The following is a 27,932-nucleotide window of genomic DNA, read 5'->3' as shown; positions in this document are numbered from 1 at the left end:
ATTGGTTTTGCTGGTTGGTATCTACAATATAGCTGTAGAAATTTTACTCTGAGATGGTCAGTGAAAATAGAGAAAACTTAAATAGAGTGCAAGAAGAAAAGGGAAAATGACATACAGATGAATAATTATAATTTTGTTCTAGTTAATTCATGGAAGTCCTATGGCCTGTGTTATACAGGAGGTCAGACTAGATGAACACAGTGGTCCTTCTGGTTTTATAATCAGTGAATCTCCAAGTTAAATGCCAGCCACCTGCATCAATGGGTGGGGGAACTTGATGGGGCCAGCAGTGAAAGTGGGACAGCCAATCACCTGTTTAGAGGATCAGGAACAAGTTTTTTCTTCCATAAGCAGAGACCCAGGGTGTTTTTTGCCTTCCTTGCAGCACCTTCAAGCTACAGTAAGTTGAGCAGGAACACACTTAGTGCCTAACTGAGGTACTGGGGTGGAGTAGTTTGTTTGTCACAACTTACGGCCTCTTTCCAGTGCAGTTAAGAGAATAAAATGAACGTTCCCAGAGGTAACAGACCTGGGATTTTGGTGCTGGACCTTGAGCTCATGTGATAGGGTGAAACCTTGTGGCCTTTGCGGACCGAGGTCCCCTCCAAGCTGCACCCTCTGTCCCCTTCATGCGGAAGGGGGTGTGCTAGGATTCAGACAGAGCTGACTCCTGTGTGGGGTAGGCTGAGGAAAGCCTGCCCAGCATTATAGGTTATATGGTAAGGACTGAAGCCCTGTAACCCTGGCACCAGTTACGGGTTATATAGGGCCAGTGCAAGGATATTTTGCGCCCTAGGCAACACTTCTTCCTTGTGTCCCCCTCCCCTCCCCCCAGAGCATCGCTTATTATACACTTTCAAATATGAATATTGCATATTGCATAATGTGGCAGTGTTCGTTAGTATTAATACACATTCCGCTTGAAAATTTATTAATTTCATTATTTAGTCTACATATTTAATGAAAATAGATAGCCTTGGGTCTCCTGCACATGACTAGAGTCCCTCCTGCCCCCCCACCCATGGATCTGGAAAGGACTGTTTTGGGGATCAGAGCACAGATCTTGGGGGCTCGGGGAGGAGGCAGCTCCAGGCTGGCAGTGGGGACGCAGGTGGGCAGTGATATAGGGCGTGGCGGAGGGAAGCAGCAAGGCCCACAGTTGCAGAGGACGCTTGCAGAGGTAGGTGCTAAGGGGCAGGCCCTGTGGGAGGAGAGGAGAGCGCTGCGGGGTGGGTGCCCGAGGGCAGGATCTGAGGGGAGAGGGGAGTGCTGTGGGATGGGTTCCTGTGGGAAGGCTCTGTGAGGAGAGGAGAGTGCTGCGGAGTGGGTTGCAGGGGGAAGGGGAAGCTGTATGGATGGAGAGGGGAGCGCTGTGGGGTGGGTTACAGGGGGAAGGGTCTGGGGGGAGAGGGGAGCGCTGCGTGGCGGGTTGCAAGGGGAGGGGAGGCTTTATGGGTGGAGAGGGGGGCACTATGGGGCAGGTTGCAGGGGGAAGGGTCTGGGGGGAGAGGGGAGCGCTATGGGATGAGTTGCAGGGGGAAGAGTCTGGGGGGGAAAGGGGAGCGCTGCCTGTAGGGCAGGTGCCCGAGGGCGAGCAGGCTGTGGAGAGGGCGAGGTCGGCGTGATGGGCCCTGCGGTGTTCCTGGTGACTGCAGCTGCCAGCCAGCGCTGGGTCTCAAGGTGCGGGGCCAGCCAGCATGTACGACCGGGCTCCGCGGGTGCTGACTCCGCCGGCTGGCAGCATCAAGGCGCACATGGGGCTCAGCTCCTACCAGCTGCAGCCTGTGAAACAGCAGAAAGCAGGTAACAGCTGGGAGCATCCAGATTCACTCCCCGGTTCCTCCTGCGCCCCTGGCCGCCTCGCTGGAGCTGTGAGCGGAACCCGCTCCCTGCACAGTGTCCTCCGAGCCCCTCAAGGCAAACTCTGCCCTGGCCTGGCCACGGACTGCCCCTGTGCAGGGAGTATAAAAAAAATTTTTGGACACCCCTTTTTGGCGCCCCTAAATCTTGGGGCCCTAGGCGGCCGCCTAGTTTGCCTAGTGGTTGCACTGGCCCTGGTGTTATCTAGTAAGAAGCTGTGTAATACAAGAATTAGAGGTCACCAAATGAAATTAATAGACAGCAGTTTAAAATAAACAAAAGGAAGTATTTCTTCACACAATGCACAGTCAGTCTTTGCCAGAGGATGTTGTGAAGGCCAGGACTATAACAGGGTTCAAAAAAGAACTAGATAAATTCATGGAGGATAGGTCCATCAATGGCTATTGGTGAGGATGAGCAGGGATGATGTCTCTAGCCTCTGTTTGCTAGAAGCTGGGAATGGGTGACAGGAGATGGATCACTTGATAATTACCTGTTTTGTTCATTCCCTCTGGGGCACTTGGCATTGGCCACTGTCGGAGGACAGGATACTGGGCTAGATCGCAGTGATGAGCTGCCAAAATCTTAACAACCAGTTCCCTATAAAAAGTTCTGATTTAAGGGATGTGCCACAGTGTGTATTTTTTGTACCAATAGGGTTACCATACATCCGTATTTTCCCCGGAGGAATTCCTCCTGGATGGCGATTTAAGAACCAAAAAGCCTGACATGTCCGGGAAAATACAGATGTATGTTAACCCTACCTAAATTTCTTTTTTTTAAAAGATGGACCTGAACTAGAAATGAGCTCAGTTTCACATGTGGGTGTGCTAGGGTGACCAGTTGTCCCGATTTTATAGGGACAGTCCCGATTTTTAGGTCTTTTTCTTATATAGGCTCGTATTACCCTCCATCCCGTCCCGATTTTTCACACTTGCTGTCTGGTCACCCTAGGGTGTGCACATGTGTGGGTCCCAGCTGCTCCCTGCCCCCCTCATTGAAGGAAGTGTGCAGGGTTACTGGCTTGGGAACTGCAGGGCACCAGTGGATGTGGGTCCGGCTGCAGACCCGGGCGTGGGGCAGGGCTAACTGGAGGCAATGGGTACAGGGCTGGCTGCAGGCAGGGCAGGGGATGCAGAACTGGCTGGAGACAGGAGGGTGCAGTGTTGGCTGGAGGCTAGGAGGTGCAGGGTTGGCTGGAGCCGAGGGGTGTGGGGCTGACTGGAGGTAGGGGCTGGCTGCAGGTAGGGCTGAGGGGTATGTGGCTGGCTGGCTTTGGGTAGGGCCACAGGGGGGGTGCGGCAGGGGTTGGAAGGGCTGGTGACAGAGGAGTGCGGGCTGTCTGGCTTTGGGCAGGGGTTGGCTGGAGACAGGGCGGGGGGTGCAGCAGAGGCTGGCTGCAGGCAGGAGGAGCGGGGCTGGCTGGCTTCGGGCAGGGTCGCAGGAGGGTGCGGCAGAGGTTGGCTGGAGACAGGGCTGGGGTGCGGTGCTGGTGCAGGCAGGGCAGTAGGTGTGGGGCTCGTGCAGGCACGGCAGGGGGTGCGGGGCTGGCTGTGGGCAGGGCAGGGGTGTGAGGCTGGTACAGGCAGGGCAGGTAGTGCGGGGTACTCATGAGGAGAGTGTCTTGGAGTAGCCTGAGCAGCAGGATGCAGCCCAGGCCCAGCAGAGCAGCCGGGGACCCACCAGGCAGCAGTGGGAGCCCCAGGGCAGGGGTGCAGCAGCAGCAACAGGGCCAGGTGGCGGCCTACATGGCTCCCACAGTGCAGCACCCCTGGCGGCTGGAGGAGGAATTACACACTTCCCGGCCAGAGCCCATCAAAGGCGCAGCGCCCCCTCCTTGCAGGGAAGCAGGTTAACAAGTGGTTCTAAAACCCTTCAAAATTTAACGACCGGTTTGCATGAACCGGTGTGAACCGGCTCCAGCTCACCACTGGCTAGATGCACCTTTGGTCTGACCCAGTAGGGCCATTCTTATGTTCTTAACTCTGGCTCTCGAACCAATTAAATGCCTGGTCTAGGAGAACATGAATGGTGGGTGGGTAGTGCCCCTCCCCCGTGTTAAAGTTTAATAAAAGTTGCATTCTGCCACTTAATTACATGCGTCTGTCTCCATGCATCCGACGAAGTGGATATTCACCCACGAAAGCTCATGCTCCAATACGTCTGTTAGTCTATAACGTGCCACAGGACTCTTTGCTGTGTCTTAGTTTTGTCACTGTGTCCAAATTAACATGATGCATACTGTAAAACCATAGCATACTCACATACTTACTTATATACTTTCTTCTTCCATCTTGCCTCATATATATTTTCCCCAGTCATTCTGCCTTTGTCTTAGTTTACTTAGACTGTGAGTGCTTTGGGGCAAGAAACATACCTTTACTTCCTATACAAAGCACTGTGCACACTAATGGTGCAATATGGAAGCATAAAATAATAATATGGTCTCCCATCCCTACATTGGACCAGAATTCTTGAATGTATGTCAAATTGCTCTTACTTTGAAGATTCTCTTTGAAGTCACTTAGAGAGAGAGAGTTTCTGATAAAGCGAAGCTAAATATAAACTAAAGTGAAACCTCTACAAAATGACTTTCTTCAGTGGAAAATATTTCAACACTTCCATTCTCCCCCCTGCTACCCCCTCAAAAACAAGCCCAGCTTGGTTTTAATTACATAAAATAACATTTGTAGATTAGTCTTGAAGGCTCAAATTTGCTATTCACAGCTGGTCATCCACTTTTGCACTGTTAACAAATGTAAATGACTCTCCTTTCACACATTCTTAATTGATACTGTTTATAATTTACACGTACTAATGAGTGCCTGTTGACCCAGCGACTCATTAAACACACAAATTACTCTTTCCTAACTGCTATGTTAACAAACCTCCAAGAGCTAAAAATAACAGATTTTTGCATCAGTGTTGAAATTCAGTTAGTGGTCCTGGGTAATTGGGTGGGTGAATGGGGTGTTTTGTGAGACAGATCCTGGAACACACTTTTTTTTTTCTAAATTCAAATCAGAACTGTTTTCTTGTCATACCAGTCTTTATAAGCATTACCAAATTGTAAACAGATACACAGCCTAGGTATCTGTTGGATAGATACTGTTTGCAGTGTTGTAGGCCTATTGGTCCCAGATATGAGAGAGACAACGTGGGTGAGGTAATATCTTTCAAAAGTTTCTCTCTTCCACCAGCAGAAGTTGGTCCAATAAAAGATATTACCTCTCCCACCTTCTCTCTCTCAAAGGTGTTTTCTCTCTTTCTGCCCCACAAGTTTGGGGTGTGTGTATATATCTGTATGTACAGATTTATGTATGTATTTATATTTATACTATAAGAACTGTGCATGCTTTTTGTGAAATATAAGGATTTTATCTTTTCCCAGGTTGATCTCTAAATCCATTGTATTGTTGCAGCATGTTTGTAGTGAATGTGAATTCTTTTGGGAACTGTCCTGAGTGGGTATAAGCCGGCATTTTATCTGTCTCTCATTTATTTGGAGCACTGTGTTTGGGGACTTTGTTCCACTACTGTTGCTAACTCATTAGTGAGTATGTTAAAAAAGTTAGGGCTCAGGTTAAGTGACATGTTTCCATGAGTGGAACTTGGACTCTGTGTCTTGAATTGCCATTCCTCAAGTTTGGTTTTTAGCCTTCCAAGACTAAGAAAAAATTGGCTTAATTTCAAGGTCTGATTATGGGTATAATGTCTCATCAAATCACTGTTGTTATATCAACACCTCTTTATGCCAAAAATGTGGATTTCAAGGATTTTGTTATGTGAGACGAGTGTGTTCAGATGGTGATTCATTTATTAAAGATACAGTTTTGCTTTTAAGTGTTTTGCCTGATGTATTTCTTAAGAGTAGTGTTGGTGTGTTGTACAAAGTGGCAACAGCAGTTTTCTGGAGATGTAAAATTTCCAGTAGCTCAGCAATTTAACACCACTATTAATTTTGTTCCCATTCACACTTGATATGTTGAAAAATAAGAATTTAAACATGCATTGAAAGCCAGCCACAGGTTATTGCCAATTGGAAGAATTTGCTTGAAATCAAAGATGCAAAGTCTACGTGACTGATTAGAGATGAAATACTCAGATTTGGGGAGAGGAAGCTGGCTAACATTTGTTTGTAGTTTTTTAACATGAATTCTAGAAACTATTCATACTTAATTTTACTGACTTTGGTGTAATGAAGAGGTATTGAAATTCTATTTGTATCTTTCAGACAAATGTGAAGTTTTGCAATTGTTTTTATGCTCTTTTGTGATAACTCTCACAGTGTATAGCTATAAAAGGATGAAATGGATCACCTTCAAATTATTATTTGTATTTTGAAATTATATATTCTATTAAGAATTCCTAGGTCTAATATGTGAGACTTACATATTTCTAAAAAACTCCTGGGGAAAGAGAGAATATTTAATCTGCAATGCAATCTTGAGCAACATGAGTTAGTTAATAGAAAATGGAAAAAATTTATAACGTGGAAAAATCCATTGGATCTGTGAGAGGTTAAAAAAAATTAAGGAAAGTGATTAACATTTAAAATGTGCTGTGACTGGCCTGTAAAATTAGGGATGTCCAAAATATGGCTGTGGCTTGAATCCAGACCTTGATATTTTTAAATCTAGTTTGTTGTCTGCTGAATACTTCAGTTTGTAGCTGCTCCCTGATAAATTACAAATAATAATTTCTAGTTCTTATATGGCACTTTTAATTTCTTAGCTCTCAAAGCATGTAAAAAAGAGGATCAGAATAATTCTTTTACATGCCCTTTAATTTTTTGGCCTCCTTTATCTTCCCCTGCAGGAGTGGATTATCACCACTATCACCACTACCATTAGAAAAAGCATTTCTTCTGACTGAGTATGAGAGCTGTTTGGGGAGTCACAGTCAGAGGACAGTCATCACCAGGGTTCAGCAGTAGCATTGCCAAATATATTCTGGAAACTTGGGCAGTGATTTTCAAAGGAGCAGAGGGAATTAAGTGCCCATCTCCAATTGACTTTCACTGGGAATTGGGTCTAACTGTGTTAGGCTTCCTTGAGAATCCCAGCCTTGGCTAATAATTTTAAAAGTGAAAAGAAGCTGAGAGTGATCCCCTGAAAGGATTCAGGATGTGTAGATTGGAAAGTGACTTACTCTGAGCAACCAATAATTTTTAGTTCATTACTTAAATGTGTTTTGCACCCATGTTATTTCTTCTGCTCTGAACATTGGGTTCTATTAGCAGTTTGACACAGTATAGATCAAGTAAATCAATCCAGATTAGTTTCCAGCAGACTCTAACTCATATTAAAAACCCATCAGAGTAGCACTGTATCAAAAATATTCCATAGAATCTGTCAGTGTAAAAATGTTGAATGATAAGACCACACAGTTGAATCTTGGGGTACAAAACCTAAGTAGTAAGAATGTAAATGTGTTAGTAGGGCATTTAGATTAAGAAAAAGATATTGAGTGCACAGTACTGAGAAAGATTGGAGAGGCTGCGAAATTTTACAAAATGACGCACAAGTCACATAAGTTACACAATATGACAAAATTTAGAGAAGCAATTTCTCAAGATTTTAATGGTTGCTCTTGGAACAGCTTGTTCTTAGAGGACACAAAAGGGAGTGGCTGTTTCCTTGACTTAGTCTTAAAGTAACAGTGTTTTGTAGCCATGTTGATCCCAGGATAAGAGAGAAGGTAGGTGAGGTAATAATATCTTTCACTGGACCAACTTCTGGCATGATCTCCAGGTAGGTTTCCTGATTTTTTTCTTCCAGGGTGTGTGAGCAATTAAGGAAGACAGGACATTGCTAAGAAGCTAAATGGTTTATTTGCATCAGTCTTCACCATAGAGAATGTTAGAGGGATGCATACTCCAGGCCTGATTGATTTTGATAGTAAAGACATGGTTCTATCAGAAATTGAGTTACCAGAAGAAGTGGTGGAACAAATTGATTATTTAAAAAGCAACAAGTCACTAGGCCCAGATGGTGTAAATCTAGGAGTGCTGAGGAGCGTGTATGAAGCGGCTGAACTGCTGGCAAAAATTTGCAATCCCTCATTAAAAACAGCTACTAGGTACCCTCCAATATCTTGTAATGTTCTACCTATTTTAAAATGGCTTTGGGGTGATCCTTGAAATAGAATAATTAATATATGATGGGATCTATCCAGCATGATTTCTGCAAAGAAAAATTGTATCTCACTAATCTATTAGAATTCTTTGAATATGTCAGTAATATTTGATAAAGATAACCAGCTTGACATAGTTTTAGATTTTCAAAAAGCTTTTGACAAGGTCCTTTGCAAGAGGCAACTAAAGAAACTAAATAGTCATGTGGTCAGAGGCAAAATATTGTCACAGATCAGAAACTGGCTAAGAGACAGAAGACAATAGGAAAAAATGTCAATTCATCATGCCAAAAGGTTAACACCAGGGTGCCACAAGATTCTGTATTGCGTCTGGAGTTTAATATATTTATTAATGATTGGAAAGAGGGACAAGCATGAGGTGGAACAATTGGCAGATGACACTGATATCTAGATTAGCCAAGACTGGAGAAGACTTCAGATAGAGTTAGGCAAGCTAGGTGAATGGGCAAAATAATGTCAGATGAAGTCCAGTGTTGATAAATACAAAGTAGTGCTCATTGAAGGGGAAAATGTGTGTTGATTGTGCACCTCCTAGGGTTCTAAATTGACTATGTTAACTTACAAAAGGGACAACTCCATAAAGACCTCTGATCAATGTGCAGTATGGTCAAAAAAGCAAACATTCCATGAAATTTAAAGGTGGCAAACTCAAAACGGATCAAAGGAAATATATTACACAATGTATAATCAGACAGTGGCACTCATTGTCATCAGACATGGAAGCCAAGAATTTAGGAAAATTCAAAGAGGTAATGGATGTTTATATGGATAACAAGAAATAATAATAGTTAATAATAACAAAAAAAGATATGCAGGGTGTACGGTAATCTCTTACTATTCTGGATTAGGATGAGGCCTTTGTAAGGGAGCAGATTACCCCATATCTGCCCACTTCAGGGTTTCTTACACCTTCCTTTGAAGCATCCAGTATTGGCCTCTACCAGAGACAGGGGACTGGATGTGGACCATGGGTCTGATCCAGCATGAAAGTTCCTATGTTTCTGATGTTTAAAGTGCTTAGCTGCTGGTGACACAGTGCTAGTAGTGTGTGTTTCGGTTCATCTGGCACAATTTTCCTGGCCAGTGATTAGTTCCCACTAAGGTGTTCCATGACCTGCCAGTACATGTCGTGGGCTTGATTTTCGTGTGTGTGTGTGTGTGTGTGTGTGTGTGGTGTTAAATGTTAGAATTAGAGAGAATGTTTCATTCATTGCAGCAATGATACTGGGGAGGAGGCACCCCTCTGAAGCCAAAAAAAGAAAGAAAGAGGTCTTCCTTGTAATTGGCTGGTTACAGAACTGCCAACCAGTCACTTCAGATTGGAAGCAGGTTAATGTTCTGATATCTGATTCTGTTGAAAAGGATGTGAAAGGCATACTTTTGTCCTTGCCAGAAGGGGACAGATTAGTCACTTTAATTATACTGAAGCTGATTAAATTTCTTTAACTACTTAACCAAGTCAATAGACAGATATTATATCTGCAACACGTATAGATGTTTCCTGACTCCCACTTGCCTTCTGATCACCACACATTACCTTTATGTGACAATGAGGAGCCACTGGACTTCTTCACTTCCACCAATGGGATTTTCATGGGGAGACTGACAAGTTACTAGTTACCGTGGTTACATGACCTGAACATCTGATAACAAAGAATGCTAGGATAACCCAGTCAATGCTTTTCCCTAAGTGGTTGTGAAGCACTGTTGGTGCAAGCTCAGAAATTCATGTAGCATAAGTGCAGTGAGAGTTGAGTAATGTTGATCCTGGATTTTGGTGTTGGTATTTTAAATCCATCTAATTACAAGGATATAATTCTGAGATATGTTGAATATTAAACTGTGGCACAGCCATGGGTTGGTAAAGGAGAAAATAACTAGGGCAGGAGGAAAAGAACAGAACGGAGGAAAGACCTGAAACAATGGAAGTAGATGTTGGTGCCATTTAAATAGACTCAGTATCCAAACCTGTGAAAGAAATTGACCAAGGCAGAGATGAGGAAGAGTCAAAGACAACCTTGGAGCCACCATTGCAGAGAGGGTTTGTTAATATTTGTAAACCATATTGAAGATGCTAAACATGTGAAGATGTAAAGGTGCTAAGTATTTCAGTTAAAGTATTGTAACTTTATATCTGTTTAACGGTATCCAAAACTTTGTTTTTCAGTTCAACAGAAATAGATGATATGCTTAGAAAATCTACAAATTTGCTGCTAACAAGAACTTTAAGTAGTTGTTTACAAAACCTCATCAAAAAGCCACACATAGGTTTAACAGAGGTAAGTTAAAAAATACATAGCCCAAAGATTTTTTTTTATAAAGGATAATTACTGCTAAACATGTTTTCATAAATCCAGCTATATTGTAGTACTAAGCTTTATACCAGGTTAACAAATGTAATAGTTTGCTTGGTTTTAAATCACAAGAAACACTTTTATGTATAAATTCAAGAAATAGAAAAAGAGGAAGATGTATAGTTGTATATTGCCATATGAAAATGACAAAGCTGTAGTGTGTTGGGTCTAATGAAATATATGTTTATATGTGGATGCATATTGAAGGAAGGGTTGCATTGAAGGAGTTCTGTTCAATAAGACATAGGTGTGCAAGGAATGAGTTAAGGGCTCCTGCCTCATTAATTGCACGTTATTCAGTGCAGAGCATTCTTCTGCTGTGTACAAATAGAAGAACATGGTGGAATTTCTTTCTTCTTATTTTTAAAAATAGGAAATTTCTCTCACACACACACACACACACACACACACACACACACACACACACACACACACACACACACACACACACACACACACACACACACACACACACACAAAATTACAGCTGCAAAGTGAAGCAATCAGTTCAAGAAACAACAAAGTTAAGGTTCCCTGTCCTCCTTTAGTGTGTGCATTGCAAAAAAATATTTTATTACATGATTGCATACTATTTTTTCCACAGGACCCCAGCTTCATTCAGGGTGTGTATTGGACTGAAAATGAGACGGGTTTGGAAAGTGAATTAGTGCTTGTGTACGTGGCAAGTTAGTGTGCAGCAAGCCGGGGGGTGAATATACAGTTCTTTGGCTAGCTGTGCGCTAATATCCAGTGTGGGGTATATGCTAGGATTTTCATTCTTCTGTGGCAGTGATCACATGGGATGTTAGTGCACAGAAAGCGAGTGTGCTGTAGATCATGTTCTGACTTGCGGAGCACTAACTCACTGTGTAGATAGCTCTTAGTCTGATGTCTCATTCCCTGCAGTTATATGCTGTGCTGTGGTGGCAGCATGGGTCTACTGAAAGCTGATGAGTGATATTGCAGTTAAAAGAACTGGGCTGAGGCTATGAGACCTGGGTTCTATGGGGTCTATAGTATCTTGGGAAAGCACATGATCTCTCTATGCCTTAGTTGTACATCTGTAAAATAGGGTACTTCCTGAACTCTCAGGGATGATGTGAAGATAAAATCTTTATTATATTTGAGGTGCTTAGTTACTAAAATGAATAAGGGCTATAAAGAGAGAGAAGAATCCTTTATATTGGGCAAGGTTTGGTTGCCATCCAGTAAATGAGGCATGGGGCGACACAGTGTACAGTGACAGTTTAAGAAATGTTGAAATGCTGTTTCATTGACTAAGCCCTGACTGTTTTGTGTACTGAACAAAGACATGGGTCCAGCAGAAAAAGAGAATATCATATAATACTGGGTCATAGTTTATGCACAAGGGTGCAATCTTAACTTTGAAATTTCCTAACTTCTGACTTTCACTTTGTGACCTTAACATTTAATGTAATGCAGAGATATTTCTGGTATGGAATTATTAATTTGGTTGGCGTGATCTTTTTTTAATGGTAACAGTCTTACAATATAAAATGGAATTTCTTGTTAATGAATTGATGGTTATAATTTTTGGTTTTAAACTTTTGACTGTTCGCATGTACACTGTAGTATGACTTGTAAGCAGTATTTGCATTCTGGCTTTAAAATTGGCAGTTATTCAGTTGTATCCTGTAATACTGTAATTATCTACTAGCAATGCAGTGGCTGAAAGCAATAACTCTTTAAAAAATCCAGTGATATTTGTTGATTCAAGGGCATTTTACTGGAATTTTGGTCTTTTGTAGCTGGTGCAAATCATCATAAACACAACACACCTGGAACAAGCCTGTAAATACCTTGAGGACTTCATAACTAACATTACAAATATTTCCCAAGAGACTGTTCACACTGCAAGACTGTATGGTCTTTCCACTTTTAAGGTATGTAATATGTCACCATTTAAATTATGAAGTCTAAAAATCTTTGCATTAAAATCACCGTACATTAACTGTAAAAAAGAAAAATAAATGAGGGCCCAGAGGTTCTTACATGTTTTTACATTAATAGTTTCCTAAATGTTAAGAATTAAAGATAAATTATCAGTATTAACAGTGAACAGGTAAATGTAGTTTTTCTTTTATGGCATTTTAAACATTAATAGGACATGAAAATGTGTTTGTATGTACATCGAAACAGCAAACTCTTGCTGATAGTTCATGCCTTAGACTTGGGGTAACTTGTGGTTTTATTATTTACCGTATCATAAACTTTAATAGATTGTACTTCATATACTGTAAATTGTTTAGTTTCAGAACAATATCAAACAAACAACAGGTTTGCTCAAAAGGTATATGTGTATATATAAAAAGTCTGCCTTTTTCTGCTGTAAAAGCGGTACTTCATGATATATTTTCAAGCATTCTTACTTAGTAATGTCAAAGAAACAGAATTTAAAAAGTGAAACTGTTGTAGTATAAGTACATTTCAACCTGGGAATGAAAACACGATTCTGATATTGCACTGCTAGAAAACACATTGTTTTGAAGGCTCTTAGGTAACAGCAAGACAGAATGCAGAACTTAACTTACGAAGTTCAGAAATGGTTTATAAAGCAATAATAGTTACATATTTGACTTTTGAAAATCAGGTTTTACTGAATTTTCGTTTAAAATAAGAAATAGTATTCATTCACAATAATATATGCAAAAAATGTAATTATATCTGGCTCTATGCCACCCTATTTTATTTATATCGATGTCTGTTGTCTAGAGTTAAAAGATTTGAGTCAACAATTCAATGATTAATACTATTCTAAGTGGGAGGCGGAAGGCGGAAAAACTGTGGGATAGAGAGAGCTATGGGTGGGAAAGAATTGTTGATTCCTAAATTCTAATATTAGCTGATCATATGCATCTGTCTGGCCTAATGGTTAATAAGATTATAATCCTATAAATAGTTTATTCATAGTGTAAATTGAGGAATGGTTACCATATAAATGTCAATCTTGTAGCACACAAAAGGAGCTACATATAGAAGGTTAATGAACCACAAAACTAGGCACAGCATAGGTTTTCATTGCAGTTCATCAAGCTAAGGGTTTGTCTACACAGCAGCTGTGAGGGTGCTTCCCAGAATGGGTAGGCAGACATGCTAGCGGTAGTTTAGCTAGCACACTAAAAATAGCAGTGTGGCTGTGGAGAGACGGGCGGTGGCAGAAGCTGGCCACTCAGGGGATTGGGTAGGATTGTACTTGAGCAGCTAGCCTGAGCTGCTGCCCATGCTGCCATAGTCACACTGCTATTTTTAGCATGCTACCTGGAGGTAGTGTGGGTCTGTCTAACCATGCTGGGAAGCACACTCCCAGCGGCTGTGTAGTTATACCCTTAGCCTGTTGTGTGGCATCATGGTTCTGAGCTGCTGCTTCTTCCATTCATTTTTGGCAAGGTAATTGTTAGGAAGGGTTTAATATAAGGGAATATTGTGTTCTTCTGAGTGCTGATTTCTAGAATCAGGTACGTACAGTATTCTAATCTAGACTATAGTTGTTATGGAGCAATCCTGAACCATATGTAAAATTGTTGTGTTGTTATTTGTATTATGTTAGTGCCTAGAGGCCACCAGTCAAGGACCATTATCTGAGGCCCTGTACAATCAAAAAAATAGTCCCCATCCAAAAGAATCTAGCCTTATCCAAGCTACTCTGACAACTTTTATTCTCTATTAGAATACTCATTTTATATATGGGAGCCCAGTAAATTCTGTAAATCTATCCATTATAGAGTCATGTGTCCATATCTCTTTATTTTTTGTACTTTTACACTCATAAATACGTTTTTGCCGCAGTTTGGTCTCTAAAATGTTCAACTAGACTTGCCAGGCCAGATTAGACCAGAGTTCTGTCTAGTCAGATATCTTGCCTCTGGCTGTGGCTACTACCTGACAAATACTTTCTGGAATGTAGGCGGTGGTCAGTTTATTGCATGTTACTACAAAATACATATATCAGCACATGAAAAACACCTTTCCACCTGCTTTAAAATACTAGTTCACTTCCACTTGCATAACCTTAATTTAAAATTGCTACCTATACAAAGGATGCAATGGGTAAACCAAAATTTCAGGAATGTGGAAAGAGAACAGTCACATCAGAATCTACAGAATGTCACTGTTATTATCTTATCATCTACTAATGAAATATGCTGTGATTTTGACATCACAACTGTTGTGTACCATATTACAATTTTGTGTGTTCCAAAATAGACATCTGTGACTCCAAATGGAAAACATTCCTAAATTTACACTGAATATGTGATTTCTGGGATCTATCTATTTATCTATTGCCTACAAAAAAACTATGTTAAATTATTCAGAAAAAATATGCATGTGATCATGTCATTAAATCATGTATCATAATGCATGCAACACAAGGGAGTTGAATTAAGGTTGCATGGGCAACCTTAATTATGGCATTTTGTAACTTTTGACTGCTTGACCTTGCAATCTTAATAATGTTCTTTTGATGTAATCTTGTGTGTGTAGTTTCCTAGATTTCTAAAAAAGCAAACTGAGAAAATAGAAATTCCATCATGTGAAACATATTGACACCCATGTTTCATTTTAGAACCTTTAGATCCTCTGCACAGATCACTGCTACCTGAGTTTATGGAGCAACTGGTGGAAGTAGACTGTTATTCTCAGCCCCTAGAGGGTTTCACAGCTATTTGTAGATGGTCAAGAAATAATGTTGAGACTTAGAAATCCTGGGTTTGATTCCAGGTTAAGAGGAATGTTCCCTAGTGGTTATAAGTCCTTCTACCTCGGTCTATCACCATCCTGTCTCTGTTCCCCTCTGCTTCTATCAATTCCACACACCAACTCCTATGTCTGTCTCCCTCTGCTCCTGTCCTCTTCTGCCTCTCTGCTTCTATCCCCACCTTGTCTGTGCTCCTCACTGCTCTGCATTCAAGTCAGGCTGCTTCCTCCTCTTCACTGCCTCCGTGCAAGCAATGGATACATTGAAAGCACAAGGGACACTATTTCTGCTCTCATTTCTGATTATCTGCGCCACAGTAGCTCTCAGCTGCCAGGAGGAACAATTGCAGGGAAAGTCCTACTCAGCCCCTATAATCTTGGGATGGAGCATACTTGTGCAGTCTGTTTGGCACATAGCAGCTGTGCAGGGACAGAGCATGCTCAGAGCAGATGGACTCTTCAGTGAATTTAGCTGCCAAACTCTCAACAAGCCTCTATTGATCATGTGTAATCTGAAACATTTTCAGAGGTTATAACTTGACCACAGGGCTGGCCTTACCATGAGGCGAACTGAGGTGGCCGCCTTAGATGCCAGAAGGTGTGTGTGGGGGTCACTAGGACCCAGAGTGTAGAAAATTGTCTGCTGTTAGTGCATATGTATTCTCTCTGCTCTCGATGCACAGAGATGGTCGAGTGCTGTGCTTGAGGAAGGAGGGCACGAGAGATAATAGGCAGGCAGGAGAAAAGGTGAGAGGGAATAACAGAAAGCAGCAGGAGCTGCAGAGAGAGAGAGGAGGAGCAGCCTCTTATGTACCTCTCTAGCACCCCCAGAAGCCTGGACTGATGAACACGAGCTTCTCAGGGAGCTTCCTGTTTCCTGCTGCTTCCCTGAACCCACTTGAGGAGAACAGGCAGTCAACTGAAGTAGTAGGAGCTAGTTAGGCCCTTAAGACCCTGATGTCTTCCCTCACTCAGGCGCTGCTACCAGCCTGCTTATTTGTCCCCTTCAGTTGAGTGTTGAGAGCCACTATAGCTGGCACAGAACAGCAGTCATGAGTGAAAGAAGAAAACGCCCCTCTGGGGCAGCATTCAGAAAAAGAAAGAAAGCAAAGGAAGCTTTTCTGTCTAAGAGGAAAGAGCTCTCCTGAGATACATAGTGTGACAGACCTAAACCAGTGGGGTACAGGAGTCTGGTAGAGGGCAAATATACTGGTCACTGGGTGAGTAGTTTTCTGTTCCCTGAGTGACCAGAGCAGGGGCTGCACTAGAATAATCAGGAACCTGCTAGAACCAATTAAGGCAGACAGGCTAATTAGAACACCTGCAGCCAATCAAGGCAGGCTAATTAGGGCACCTGAGTTTAAAAAGGAGCTCACTCCAGTCAGGCGGGGGGGGGCGGAGCCAGAGGAGAGGAAGTGCGTGTGAGGAGCTGGGAGCAAGAGGCACAAGGAGCTGAGAGCGAGAGGGTGTGCTGCTGGAGGACTATGGAGTACAAGCGTTATCAGACACCAGGAGGAAGGTCCTGTGGTGAGGATAAAGAAGGTGTTTGGAGGAGGCCATGGGGAAGTAGCCCAAGGAGTTGTAGCTGTCATGCAGCTGTTACAGGAGGCACTATAGACAGCTGCAATCCACAGGGCCCTGGGCTGGAACCCGGAGTAGAGGGCGGGCCCAGGTTCCCCCCAAACCTCCCAACTCCTGATCAGACACAGGAGGAGTTGACCCAGACTGTGGGGAAGATCACTGAGGTGAGAAAATCTGCCAATATGCGCAGGACCCACCAAGGTAGAGGAGGAACTTTGTTACAATAGATACAAATGTTCCCGGTGAGCCTTCCGGGCCCCGTGAGGATGTGAGTGGTGAGGAGATGCCTGATTTTCCAGTTACTCAGAGTGCAGGTGACCTGGCAGCTACTGCAGCATCCATATCTCCATCTCAAATGGATGTAACCAGGCACATTCCTGAAGAAAAGTGTAGATCAGAGAAGAGTGTGGTGGAGGCGCAAGAAACAGCTGCTGCTCAGTTTAGTTCCTTAAGTCTAGATGATCTAGGACTGTGGACCCACTTGAGCAGTAGCCTGAGGGACTTCCTTGTACTGCATGGGCCACAGCAAGAGAAAAACTTCATGTTCCCTAAACACAATGAAGATAGAAGTTTCCATCCAACACATTACTGGCGTGAAATCCCCAGTGGTGACACAGCGGAGACGCCATGGCTTATGTACTCAAAAACCCAGAATACTGCATACTGTTTTCGTTGCAAACTCTTCCAGTCTAATAATGTTCCAGCCACACTGGGTTCTACAGGAACAAAGGACTGGAAAAGTCTGGCATACCATGAGAAGGCAGCAAGTCACCAGGGAGCATTCCATAGGTGGAAAGAGCTTGAGATGAGACTAAGATTAAAGGCCACCATAGATGATCGACATCAAGAGAAGATTGTATCAGTCTCTCTTTACTGACAAAATGTTCTGAAAAAACTCATTGCCATTGTGAGAATGCTTGCTACCCAAAACCTAGCACTGCGTGGCACTTCAGATCAGCTGTATGTGCCAAACAATGGAAACTGCCTTAAAATTGTGGAGCTGATGGCTGAATTTGATGCTGTACTCCAGGAGCATCTAAGAAGAGTCACCACCCAAGAAATGTACACACACCACTACCTTGGAAAAACAATTCAAAATGAGATCATAACAGTTACTGGCAGCGAAAGTCAAACAGAAGATTGTGGCAGATCTGAAGTCAGTAAGATATTACTCTGTTATTCTGGACTGCACACCTGACATCAGCCATATGGACCAAATGACTTTAATGGTGCATTTTATAACAACAACAGAACCTAGTGAAAATGTCCTTGCAATGGTGACGGTCAGAGAGTATTTTCTATAATTTATTGATGTTGATGATACTACAGGAACTGGTATGACAAATGTGCTTCTTAAAAAGCTGAAGATACGGGAATTGCGATAGCTGACATGAGAGGTCACGGCTAGGATAATGGTGTCAACATGAGAGGAAAGAACAGAGGAGTGCAGACATGGATCCAAGAATTAAACCCTAGAGCTTTTTTTGTCCCATGCAGTTCTCATTCATTGAACTTGGTAGTCTGTGGTGCAGCATCAGTGTCTAGTGAGGCTGCTGAATTTTTTAATGTAATTCAAAGCATCTATGTATTTTTCTCTGCATCAACTCATCGATGGCAAATTTTGAAGCAACATCTGGGAACATCCTCTCTGACACTGAAACCACTGAGTGCCACACAATGGGAAAGTCGAGTGGAGGCAATAAAACCTATCAAACACCAAATTGGGAAGACAGATCATGCCATAATTCCCATTATGGAGGATAATGCTATGACAGGAACTGTTCGTGGGAGAACAGTGGCAGAGGGAAATGGAATCACCAGAAACATACATAACTTCAAATGTCTTTGTGGCTTAGTGTTGTTACATGACATACTGTTTGAAATAAATGTAAGCAAGAGACTCCAAGGTGTTGACCTTGATATATCTGGAGCAATGGAACAACTGGACAAAGCAAAGTCATACCTACAGTCTTACCGGTCAGATGGGGGATTTCAAAACGTTCTGAAGCGTGCACAGAAGTTGGCAGAGGAACTTCACACTGAAGCTATTTTCCCGCTCATTCAAGAATACAAGAGTCACTGAAGAAGAAGACATTTTGATTACAAGGCACGGGATAATCCCATAAGAGATCCCAAACAACAATTCAAAGTTGAATTCTTTAACCAGTTGCTAGATTGTGCAATACAGTCAATTGAAGAACATTTCATGCAGCTCAAGGAACATGGCAGTGTATTTGGGATATTGTATGATATTCCAAAACTCCTCAGTATACCTGAAAATGACCTACACCAGCAGTGCAGGGCACTAGAGACAGTGTTGACATATGACATGCGTGATATTGATGCGAGTGATTTAGGTGATGAACTGAAAGCCCTTTCAAGATACGTTTCAGCAGGATTAACTCCAAAGGCTGTTCTGGAATATATGTGCACAAATAAGATGACCACCCTCTTTCCAAATGCTTTTGTTGCTCTGCGCATACTTCTAACACTTCCTGTAACACTTGCCAGTGGAGAACACAGCTTCTCCAAGCTGAAGTTAATAAAAACACACCTACACTGCACAGTGACACAGGAGAGGCTGATCGGCCTTACAACCATCTCAGTAGAATATGAGCCGGCCCAGACTGTGGACCTTCAGGAACCCGTTCAGATCTTTGCAACCAAGAAGGCACAGAAAGCACCACTTTGATTATTCAAACAGATAAAAATGCCAGTGTTTACTATGCAGACAAGAAAAGTTACATTTGCTGTTCAGGTGTTTGAATGTGAAGTGTTACTTAAAATTTTTGAACAAGACATTTTAAGTTGTTAGTTCTCCTTTATTGGGGTAGGTAGCAGAGCAGTACCATGAGAGGAGTAGAACAGGAAGAAGACAGAATTGAGACCTTTCAAAGTTTTGGCCCAAGCGAGGGGGCATGGGAACATCATTTGAGCTCTCCGCCTCAGGTTCCAAAATATTGTGGGCTGGCCCTGCTTGACCAGATTTGAGCTGATTTTCATCAGCACTGCAGAAGACATGTCCCTGACACTAGAATAATTTCCCTCCTTGCCATCCTGGTGGTTGTCAAGTCCCTGCTCCACAGCACAGAACTTCTCAATGAAACAGTTGTAAAAATGTGTAAGATGGGCAAAACAGCCTATTTCCCTCTTACCTGTTTCTCAGAAATGGCTGGACTGTTGTAGCTGAAATGCTCTGATAAAGTTCAACCTGAGGCATACACTCAGCATGGAAAATTTCATCTTGAACTGTTACTTTGACAAAGTTATAAACAACTAGAAAAAAGATCATGTAATGGAAACGTTACATTCTCTGCGTCTCTTTAGTTACTTAAATAGCCCTCATCAGCATAGTAGCGACCACCTCACAGTTAATGAATTTATCTTCACCTCAGAGAGGTAGGAAAGTACTATTATGTCCATTTTCCAGGTGGGGGACTGAGGCACCAACACTAAGTGACCTGCCCATTGTCACACAGGATGTCTGTGGTAGAGTAGAAATTAAATCCAGGTCTCTGGATTCCAAGTCCACAACCTTAATCACAAAGCCATCCTTCCTCCTCAGTCATAAGTCAGATAGGTGCATGTGGTTAACTCCACACCTGGACACAAAAATTAAATCTTTAAAGACAATTTATGTGAGGAAGCTCTATTCTAGCCAAGTAATTCAAAATGTCTATGACTAAGCAAAATTACACCAGATTCTGGTCCCTGCTTGGTCTGTATTGCACCATAGTGACACAAATAAACCAGAAAGATAGCTCAACTGGTCCCATGGAAATTCCTCCTGGGGAGTAAGGGAATTTCCATATGACATAGAGCCAGTGTAGTGGCACTATGCTATAAACTTTTCTGGCTCTGAAAATGGGGCATTTTCAGAGGAAAGGGGACTTTGTGTTCCAGTGGTCTCTGGCTACCAGAAGAGTCCCTTGGAATGTGGGGAGCTCTACATAAAATAGAGCAGATTTTGGACTGAAAATCAGTTGAAATTACTTGATTTACCTACAGTGGTCAGGAGCCTTACAAGGTTAAAATATGTGCATGCATTACTCACATAATATACAAGGTCCTTGGAAACAGCTTAAAGGTGTCAAATACACAGGAGCCATATGTTTATTGTTATTGGGGAGACAAATCAGGTTGTCACAATAATTTGAAGTTGAATGAACACAACACAGGCTTAGAGATGCTATTTCAATATGATCAGTTGTCTTGTGATTTACACTTTTAATGTACAGATAAAATAACATGCTCTACTGGATTTTAAAATTAAACAATTTCTCTAGACTATGTAGAAGTTATTAAATGGACTTATGTTAATAATGAGCTTAGCCTTACAGTGGTAAACATGTCAGGATATGAAAGTCATGTCTTTCTTGAGAATTACAGGATGCTATAAATTAAAATGTCATGCTTTGGGTGTATGAGTAATAATCCCATTATAGATCACCCCGAATGAACTGTATCTTTGTAGGTGTTAATGGGTTCATATTTGGAGAGAGACAAACTGGAAGATTGTTTATGCCAAATATTTTTGAGGTTACACCTACCCATTTCTCTGACTCGATCATGCATGTTTGCTGTTATTTTATATTTGTTTTTAATTTTTATTTATGGTTTGCTCATGACAAAAGAGGAGATAAAGTACAGTAATCACATTTAATGTATTTGAATATATTTTAAAATTTACAACTGTCTGTTTGTTGACCAGTCTTCCAAATTATAAAGGTCTTTTCTCTCTGGAACTTTAAAAAAACGAATAATATAAATCCATCGTAACACTGTGGAAGAAGCAGAGATCTCACCTACAGTCAGAGTTACAATTCAGAATAATGGAATGGAAAATCTCCATAGCTACTAATAGCCATCTAGTTAACTAGTTGTCAATTAAAGTTAAAATTACAATTATCTATGCTTTAAACGTGGGATCATTTATCTTCTAATATCTTGATACATTTGTATGGAAACTGTGATGTAATCGTTCAGAAGGAAGTGCATCTAATACTGCCCACGGGAAATCATTGAAGAATCTCCAAAACATTAGAAGTTCTCCTTTAAGAAATGCCTATATGGATTCCCACTCTTGAGGATATGTGCGCCTTTTTTGGATTAGCTCCTGGAGAAACAGAAAAAGCTGAGGTTCAGATGGAGTCCATACATTTTCTGCAAGCACCATACAGTGCCTTCTGTATTGTTGCCAGCTTAATGACCATGACAGTTATGTACTGATCCTTTTGGATTTTTATGGCAGTTTTCTATGTCTATGAAGAGAAATGGAAAAGGTAGAGAGAGGTCCACAAGAGACATTTCTTTTCTCTGATTCTCTTTTGACAGCTTTTGTGATGGTAGAAAGAGCTGTGAAGTGAGAACTGTATCTGCGCTATTCCTATCATGTTTTGATTCTTTGGCCACAGGTATAGTTCTGAAATCCAATACTTAATAATACTTGCCTAATAAATTGTTGACTATTGAAGTAAAAGAGACTTCATTGGGTATAATTTTGAAAGTCATAAAGACTTTGGATGTTTCTCATATTATATTTAGCCAGACCATAATTTGTAGAGTTTTATTCTGGAGAGTCATAGTGTGGTGATGAATTTCCTTGTTATGATATATATTTTGAATAAATATCTCTTTATTGTTTTGTACATCTGAGAGACTGTCTCCCAAAGCATAATAGGTTAACTTTATCAAAGCAGACCTCAAGGATGTTTTAAATTTTATGTATGAACAAATGTACTTCCAAACACATCCTAGCCTAGAAAGTGTGTATGGTGAGTTCACATTCTCTCCAGCAAAGGCTGGGTTTGTTCAACTTTATTTTTTGGTAATTACTGGTAATTATTAGGTAACTCTTAAGAAGTTGCAACTTGAATATTAGGTATTTAACTATTTATTTATATATATTTTGGTACACCCAAACAAAGGAACAGAATTTCTCAAATTAATGGACTATAAAGGATTAATTCTGTTGAGTAGTTCTGTTTTGTACCTAAATGCAAGACTAAACCTATCCGATTCTAATATCACCTCTGGCACGGATGTGAAAGGATGGGTGAGGTACAATGAGATATCATCATTGTAGAGCAGTGCATTTATGTTCTATATTTTCCACCTGGAGGCCTGCAATTTTCCCATTAGCTCACATTTGTTCTGCTTGGGGTTTTAAAAGTAGAGTAAAGAGCAAAGGTGAAGAGGGCTCCCATTCAGTGTGGCCTTACCAATTTTGTCTCTCATGTGAGTGCCCACATATATGTGCATATAGATATATATTATATTGGATATGGATATAGATTCCTCCTTCCAAGTATTTAAATTACCCACTCAATCCAACCAAGGGCTTTCCATGAATCAAGAGAGAAAAAAATTATCCAGGTGCTTTAATCTGGCCAGGTGAATACAGTTTAATGTTCGCCTCAAATTGTCTGCTGATTTCATTCTTGCAATAAACCCTGTTTAACTTTTCTATGAATCTCTCAAGCTTTATTAGAACCCATCATAGAATTTTTGTGTCTGTATTTAGTAAGGATATTGGATAAGCATGCTAATCCATTACATTTTTTCCTCAGTTTTGTTAGCTTATTCCACACTGCGTGTTAATTCCTCTGTTTTTCTTATTTCTTTGTAGCTTCTTCCTATATTTCAACAATTCTTCTCCATGAATGTCTTATAAAAAGAGATGCCACTTGGCCATGGGCATATTCTAGTTTGTATGGATATATTTGTTCATCAAATTTTTATTTGTTGTTGCTGCAGTTAATTTGGGCACAAAACGTTTATCCACATAATTCTGTATCAAAGCAGTTCATTTTGTATATTATGGGTTTCCTCCCATACTTTAACAAGGTGCAAGTCAACTAAGCTTTTAGGAGCTCTTATTTTGTTACACATCTCCTTCTCCCTCATCCTATACAGGAGTGTCCTTACTTTAAGAATTGTGAATGCGTGTTTTAGAAAGAGTGGAGGTAAAACACTGTTATTCAAAATCAGTGTAAAGGCACCATGCCACCTATTTCTTTCTCCGTTTTCTCTGCCTCCTTTGTCCTGGAAGAGTTGAGTGCAACCTCAGACCACAGTACTTTGATGTAATTCTTTTTCTAAACTTTTCTTACAACTTTTGTATAGAAGAGAGACAAGGAGACAAGAAATTCAGAAGGAAGAAAATAGGAAATATGGATACTGGTAAAAGAAGGGAATGGACACTCTTGCTGCAGATCCTCACAGATAAGGGTCCCCAGTCATTCAAGAAAATTTTCTTCAAGGAACTAGCTGAAAAATCCACCATCTTCATCAGTTCCCTTGGAGTTCTGACCTGGGATGTGCCCAGAGTAAAGTAGCCTCCTTGAAGTAATAAGTGTTGTTCTTCAGGCTCAGTTTAGTCTCCCTGAAACACTGCCTAGCTTTTCTGCCTGCTCATCCAACTTGCCATACAACTTGAGAGCTGTTCATCCACTTGTGTCTCTCTTGAGTCCTGGCTGCCATCACAGTTGCCATGGTCCCATTTTTGTTTTTTAGATCCCCTTGGCCTCTGTATTTACAGTGTGATCTTTCCCTCACTTCTGCTGCTACAGGCTGGTTTTCTCCTAACACGAACACTTGTTGCACTGCCTCTTGTGCTGCACTGCCAAAGAAAAGAACTTCATGCTGGTTAGTTCCACCTGTGAATCACACTCAGACAGAGTCCTTTCCTCTTCTTCCAGATTCATCTCGTGGTCCTTTACTCCTTACCTCACACATTCCAGCTGAGAGACCATCTGGCTTCACTTCTGACTTGATGTTGCAACTAACACTTCCTGTATGACTATCTTCATGACTAATTTTGCCTACAAGGACTCTCACTGGCTGGTGAGTGCTCTCATAACCAAATTGTCCAGTGGTTCTGTGACGGGTTGGATCACAGAAACCCCTCTTGGAGCTGCCAACTGATGTGCCAAAACTACATCTGCTCCTGTTTTCCCTGCCAGCTCAGGACTCCAGCACCCTGTCTTGCTGATCAAGACACTCCTGTCTGCACCAACAAAGAACCAGGTTCTGAATTACTTGCCCGAAAACTGCAGGTTTACCTGAAAGCAGCCAGCAGAAGTGTGCTTGTCTTTAACACCCAGATGCCCAACTCCCAATGGGCTCTAAACCCAAATAAATCCATTTTACCCTGTATAAAGCTTATGCAGGGTAAACTAATAAATTGTTCGTCCTCTATAACACTGATAGAGAAATATGCACAGTTGTTTGCTCCCCCAGGTATTAATACATACTCTGAGTTAATTAATAAGTAAAAAGTGATTTGATTAAATATAGAAAGTGGGATTTAAGGGATTCTAAGTAGTAACAGACAGAACAAAGTAAGTCACCAAGCAAAATAAAATAAAATGTGCAAATCTATGTCTAATCAAACTGAATACAGTTAAGATCCTCACCAGTTCCAGAATGCTCCCTTTTACAGACTAATCTCCTTTTAGCCTGGGTCCAGCAATCACTCATACCCCTTGCAGTCTCTGTCCTTCATTCCAGTTTCTTTCAGTATCCTGGAGAGGGTGGAGAGGCTCTCTCTTTAGCCAGCTGAAGACAAAATGGAGGGGTCTCCCAAGGGTTTAAATAGACTTTCTCTTGTGGGTGGAGAACCCCTCCTCATTCCTATGCAAAGTCCAGCTCCAAGATGAAGTTTTGGAGTCACCTGGGCAAGTCACATGTCCATGCATGACTTTCAGTTTTTACAGGCAACATCCATTGTTTACATGCTACCTTGAATGTCCTCAAGTAGACTTCTTATGTGGATTGGAGCATTCCAATATCCATTGTCCTTTAAGTGTTTCTTGATTAGGTACTTAATTTCAATATTCCTTTCTCCAGGAATTGACCAAATGCTCTACTATGATTATTTAGGAATCAAGCTAGTACACAGCCAACATTCATAACTTGGAATACAAAAATGATACATGCATGCAAATAGGATTAATACATTCAGTAGATCATAACCTTTACAGATATATGTTAAATGGCATATGTAGCATAAAACACATTCTAAGCATATTTTCATAGAGCCTTATGGAAGGTACCGTCACAGGTTCATTCTCTCTCTCTGTCTCCAGAGTCCATGACTAGGTTGTTTGCAGACTGGGAACTTCCACTCCTCCCCAAACCCAAAGCAGTGTGGGTGCTGTTTCCTGCCTAAAGGAATCTTCTCTTCTTCCTTTTGATGATTGTAGATAAGACATTCTATCACTAGAGAAAATTCTGTCCCACTGCTGCTGCTAAGAAAGCAGTCTGCCTTAGCAGCTCCATGTGCCCTAGCCTACAGCTTTCTCTTTTTACTGGAAATGCTGTACCTGTAGAGACAATGTATTTTAGTAGCTCTTTTTCCCTAGGAGATTGAAGGTTGACACACAGCTGCCCTATTCTTGCCCCTTCTCAGCACCCTTTCTCCTATTTGGTGAGGTGCTAGGCAGGCATCTCTTCTCCTATTCAATGATAAGAGACTACTTTAAACTAACTCTTAATCTCAGATAATTTATAACCACCTACTTAGGGCTCTCAAGTATGTTAGGAATGACTGGACATAAATTATCAAGGAATTATTTTGTGGCAAAAATTGGGGTTTTATTTTCCACAGTCTCTGGTAAGAGATGACCATGGACAGCTTCTAAGGTGGTTCCTCTTCCATGGCATAGATTCTCTTCTTTCATTTGTTTGGTCCAGTTTTCACAGTGGTGTTGACTTTCTGGGAAAGGCAGTCTTCTCTTTAGCCAAAGTAGTTAACTATAGTGCTTGTTTAGTTTTGCTTTAGTAAGGAATTCTATATAGAAATGTCACTTAACTTAAATATGTATGTGTTAGGTTCCTTCAGTTCTGCACTTTGGAATTTCTTGATTCTTGAGATCTGTATGATTTCCCTCACTGTTCTGTTTTTGGGCTCACAGTCTTGAGAACTTGAACATGTAAATTCTTCCTCGCCCAGTTCAGAATTATCAGCCGTTAAGATGCTCTCCTTGGGATGCTTCCCCTTCCAAAATTTCTTAGGCCGAACTGATCATGTTAACCTACTTCACACCAGCCATTTTTTTCTATTCTGCTTTCTACTGACCATGTTTCTCATTCAAAATTAATTAGCTCAGTGTCAAGGAGGCAAGAGAAGGCTTTTAACCATCAGGAACATATTCACCTAGTGCATATGGGATGATGCCTCTTTTCTCTGTGTCTGAGGTCTGGCTAGCTCTTTGACAGAGACGGCTGATTACAGTGCCCTGTTACTATTTTTTAAATTTGGTCTCTCTAATTAACTTGTTCACTAAGTCACGTTGGAGCAAAACAGGGATGGAATATATGCTTTTCGCAGCTCCACAAGAGAATCCTTCCTAAAGGCTTAATGTTTGCTGAATTTGCATAACATAAAGATGTCATCTAATGTTTGTTGTAGGATGGGGAAGAGAGAACTTAAAACAAGGGGGAATTGTTTATGGAAAATTCTGTTAGTCTTAGCCTTGCTTTGCGTATCCTAGATCTGTCTCACCTCTAGTCAGGGATTGCTTCTCAAGTTGTGGTATCTCTTTCAATATTATATTTCTCCATTTTCCTGCTCTGAAAGTCTTTTGGCTGAACTTAGAATTAGGATGGTTATGTTAGGAATGCTTGTGATTGACAGTTTTTGACTGTTTTCTGGTGGGCGGAGCCTTTGCGTTTAAGGACTTTGTCATGGTCTCTCACTTTCCCTATCCTACAATAAACAGAACTTCAGTAATGCAGTGTTGTTGTAGCCATGTTGGTCCCAGGATATTAAAGAGACAAGGTGGATGAGGTAATATCTTTTATTGGACCAACTTCTGTTAGTGAGAGAGACAAGCTTTCAAGCTGTAGGGCTCTGTGTGAGCTCGAAAGCTTGTCTCTTTCACCCACAAAAGTTGATCCAATAAAAGTTATCTCACCCATCTTGTCTCTAGACCTTAAGTAATTAATTTTCCTTATTTTTCTTCACTTTAGTCTTTATCAATTACACCTCTACCTTGATATAACGCTGTCCTTGGGAGCCAAAAAATCTTACCGCGTTATAGGTGAAACCGTGTTATACTGAACTCGCTTTGATCCACTGGAGTGCGCAGCGCTGCCCCCTCGGAGCACTGCTTTACAACGTTATATCCACATTCGTGTTATATCAAGTGGCATTATATCTAGGTAGTGATGTATCTTTTTTCTTGTCCATATTATGGTCAGGTGCCAGTTTACTAAGTACTCTCACTTATACTGTTTCTGGAGTGTACTGTGCACAGTAAC

At 41.4% G+C, this 27,932-nt stretch overlaps 1 protein-coding gene across 8 annotated transcripts in view; it reads left to right on the top strand.

Annotated features, from left to right (window-relative positions):
• EXOC6 (exocyst complex component 6) overlaps nucleotides 1-27,932 on the top strand; it is a 195,186-nt gene that overhangs the window by 93,386 nt on the left and 73,868 nt on the right. For all 8 annotated transcript variants that reach the window (XM_050959380.1, XM_050959382.1, XM_050959381.1 and 5 more), the window contains exons 16-17: nucleotides 10,184-10,295; nucleotides 12,140-12,274. In XM_050959380.1, coding sequence (XP_050815337.1) covers nucleotides 10,184-10,295; nucleotides 12,140-12,274 — 247 coding nt within the window. The remainder of the gene's footprint in view (nucleotides 1-10,183; nucleotides 10,296-12,139; nucleotides 12,275-27,932) is intronic.

This window comes from Gopherus flavomarginatus, chromosome 6 (assembly GCF_025201925.1).
Source record: "Gopherus flavomarginatus isolate rGopFla2 chromosome 6, rGopFla2.mat.asm, whole genome shotgun sequence".
NCBI classification, from domain to species: domain Eukaryota; kingdom Metazoa; phylum Chordata; order Testudines; family Testudinidae; genus Gopherus; species Gopherus flavomarginatus.
The sequence above is the reverse complement of the archived record's forward strand: the minus strand, read 5'-3'. Positions and strand labels throughout refer to the sequence as shown.